Source organism: Aegilops tauschii, chromosome 4 (genome assembly GCF_002575655.3).
Source record: "Aegilops tauschii subsp. strangulata cultivar AL8/78 chromosome 4, Aet v6.0, whole genome shotgun sequence".
Classification (NCBI taxonomy): domain Eukaryota; kingdom Viridiplantae; phylum Streptophyta; class Magnoliopsida; order Poales; family Poaceae; genus Aegilops; species Aegilops tauschii.
The window spans coordinates 127,816,686-127,820,384 of record NC_053038.3 but is presented as its reverse complement, the minus strand read 5'-3'; the positions used below and the strand labels follow the sequence as shown (position 1 = coordinate 127,820,384).

General features: G+C 43.4%; 1 protein-coding gene across 1 annotated transcript; it reads left to right on the top strand.

Annotated features, from left to right (window-relative positions):
- The first annotated feature begins 24 nt into the window (after positions 1-24).
- LOC141021237 (uncharacterized) lies at positions 25-837 on the top strand. Its single transcript, XM_073496428.1, has one exon. It carries the CDS (start codon positions 49-51, stop codon positions 835-837), a length of 789 nt encoding a protein of 262 aa, XP_073352529.1. The 5' UTR covers positions 25-48.
- The last annotated feature ends 2,862 nt before the right edge of the window (positions 838-3,699 follow it).

Below are 3,699 nucleotides of genomic sequence, written 5' to 3'. Positions count from 1 at the left end.
GCCCCCTGGCCCCTCTATGATAAGTCAAGTTTTCAAAACGAAAAGCAAATGACAAATCTGGTTCGATGGCTCTTCTCCACTACCCGCTTTACTACTTTCTATTTTTTCTTATGTATTAAGTTTCCCTTAATATATAATTTGATATTACTTTTGATTTGTATATTTTTATTCCTTTGTCGTTTTATATTATGCCTAATACCAATTTTCAATCTTTTTAGTTCGTGCTTCGTCGGCTCCTCCTTTCTGATCACTCTCCCGCCGGAGATTCAAGACCCCCAGGCTCTAGCTCATTTAGCAGGGCTAAACTTCTATCTGAGTCTTTACGAGCAGGATCCGGGATGGGTTACGTTCATTCAGAACGAGCTTAATCACAATACCCCCCTGGAAGACATACCTGGGCGGCTTAAGCTCTTCCTAATGGAAGAAAAGCTCTCTTCTATGCGACAAGATGTCATTCAGGAATTTGTGGCGCTTTATCAAAGAGTAGGGCCTTATCTACCGATCGAGCCCTACTTGGTCGATGAAGCGCTTCGTTCCTATCTGGACCATATTCACGCAACTGATTCTTTCACTGTTCTCCAAGCGTCTTATCAAGATCTGCGGGAGAATGAGGGAGGATCCGTTTTCTTTCGAAATGCTGTTTCCCACAACCGGGATCTCCTTGAGGCGGAAAGCTCCGCAAGGAGGTGCCTGGAAGTGGAACAGAGGATCCGGTGGGAAGAAATCCCCAAGAGCAAGGCAAGTCTCGAAAGAGCTGAGCACGAGCATGCTCTCGACTTGTTTAAGTCGGAGGATCTTAGAAGGGAATTAGAAAAAAAGAGTGGGGTTGCTCAGTAATTCTGATTCTTTTCTCTTCCAGCCCCCGGGCCCCTCTTTCTTTTCTCTTCCAGCCCCCCGGCCCCTCTTTGATAAGGAAAGTTTTCATTTCTCAAATAAAAGATGACAAATATGGTTCGATGGCTCTTCTCTACTAACCACAAGGATATTGGGACTCTCTATTTCATCTTCGGTGCCATTGCAGGAGTGATGGGCACATGCTTCTCCGTACTGATTCGTATGGAATTAGCCCGACCCGGCGATCAAATTCTTGGTGGGAATCATCAACTTTATAATGTTTTAATAACGGCTCATGCTTTTTTAATGATCTTTTTTATGGTTATGCCGGCGATGATAGGTGGATTTGGTAATTGGTTTGTTCCGATTCTGATAGGTGCACCTGACATGGCATTTCCACGATTAAATAATATATCATTCTGGTTGTTGCCACCAAGTCTCTTGCTCTTATTAAGCTCAGCCTTAGTAGAAGTGGGCAGCGGCACTGGGTGGACAGTCTATCCGCCCTTAAGTGGTATTACCAGCCATTCTGGAGGAGCAGTTGATTTAGCAATTTTTAGTCTTCATCTATCAGGTATTTCATCAATTTTAGGTTCTATCAATTTTATAACAACTATCTTCAACATGCGTGGACCTGGAATGACTATGCATAGATTACCACTTTTTGTGTGGTCCGTTCTAGTGACAGCATTCCTACTTTTATTATCACTTCCGGTATTGGCGGGGCAATTACAATGTTATTAACCGATCGAAACTTTAATACAACCTTTTTTGATCCTGCAGGAGGGGGAGACCCAATATTATACCAGCATCTCTTTTGGTTCTTCGGTCATCCAGAGGTGTATATTCTCATTCTGCCTGGATTTGGTATTATTAGTCATATTGTATCGACCTTTTCAAGAAAACCGGTCTTCGGGTATCTAGGCATGGTTTATGCCATGATAAGTATAGGTGTTCTTGGATTTCTAGTTTGGGCTCATCATATGTATACTGTGGGCTTAGACGTTGATACGCGTGCCTACTTCACCGCAGCTACCATGATCATAGCTGTGCCCACAGGAATCAAAATCTTTAGTTGGATCGCTACCATGTGGGGAGGTTCGATACAATACAAAACACCCATGTTATTTGCTGTAGGGTTCATCTTTTTGTTCACCATAGGAGGGCTCACTGGAATAGTTCTAGCAAACTCTGGGCTAGACATTGCTCTACATGATACTTATTATGTGGTTGCACATTTCCATTATGTACATTCTATGGGAGCCGTTTTTGCTTTATTCGCTGGATTTTACTATTGGGTGGGTAAAATATTAGGTCGGACATATCCTGAAACTTTAGGCCAAATCCATTTTTGGATCACTTTTTTCGGGGTTAATCTGACCTTCTTTCCCATGCATTTCTTAGGGCTTTCGGGTATGCCACGTCGCATTCTAGATTATCCAGATGCTTACGCCGGATGGAATGCTCTGAGCAGTTTTGGTTCTTATATATCCGTAGTTGGGATTCGTCGTTTCTTCGTAGTTGTCGCAATCACTTCAAGCAGTAACATCAAATCACAAACTACATGAAAGTTGTCCTTTTTGCGGGCTACCTGTATATCGGTCTTTTTTTGGTCTTAGGGTATTCCTTTGCCCACAACGATTGCGGGTTTTTTGGTTTGTGGTTAGCCTGTTGCTTAGTCTTATTTTAAGTGTAGAATCGGCTGCGGCTCAGCCAATATCGGGGGACATCATAATGGGTACTTCTGAACCATCTGTCAATCAGTCCCCCGCTACTTCTGAACCTTCTGTCAATCAGGCCCTTCCTTCTGTCAAACAGGCCCCGGGTACTTCTGAACCATCTGTCAATCAGTCCCCCGCTACTTCTGAACCTTCTGTCAATCAGGCCCTTCCTTCTGTCAAACAGGCCCTTCCTTCTGTCAAACAGGTCCCGGCAACTTCTGAACCTTCTGTCAATCAGGCCCTACCTTCAGACGTAGCTAAGGAAACTGGCAAAGGCTCGGGCTGCTGCTCGTCTCTTTTTGGATGCCTCTGTTCTTGTGGGTGCAAACACCTTTGCTTTTAGCTTGAGCGCCAGAATAACCCAGAACGAGGGATGGATGAAGCGGGAGACGGCCGATAAAAAAGGTCATACTTATTTTTAATGATGGGAAAAAGGCAGGCAAATATCCCATCTAATGGTGGGAGGTGCGCCGGGATCCCCTGGAACGGGATCCTCCCATCATGATGGACTAAATGGATAAGTCACAGTAATCTAAAATATTGGTTCGAACCCAATTCATGACTCGTTCAGAAGGACAGCATTCTCTCTAAGATCAAATGCAAAAAAGCATCCCTAGTATAAGAAGCTGTGCCTGACCTACTCCTACTATAGTATTAGAAAAAATAAGAAGCTTTCAAAACACCACTACTATATCTAATATGCCCCGCCAGACCAAGAGTGAGGAGCTTGACTGAACCTCTGAGCGAGCTATTAGTACCTTCTTCCTGAAGAGTAGTAGCCTTCATTCATAGCCTGACCAACTCGTTCGTACGCTAGTCAGCTATGAATTTCTAGTCAGGTTGCTATTCCCTTCTATTGAAGGCTTTTTACCACTATCATACATGACTTTCTTTTCGCCCTTCTTTTTAGAACTCATATAATACTGCTGCCCTTTCACTTGCTTCTGCCTTTTCACAAGAATTAAGATAGTGTCCTCCCTGAATTGAGAAAGAAGAGAGAATACCTATGTGCTGCTACGCCTATGGTCCAGAATTGCTATCCGTACGACCTTGGTCTTTGATTGTATAAAAAATACATACTAAGCAAGTAAGCCTGCCTAAAAGCATTTCTTTTTGACACCTCTTCTCTCAATTTGAAGAGATT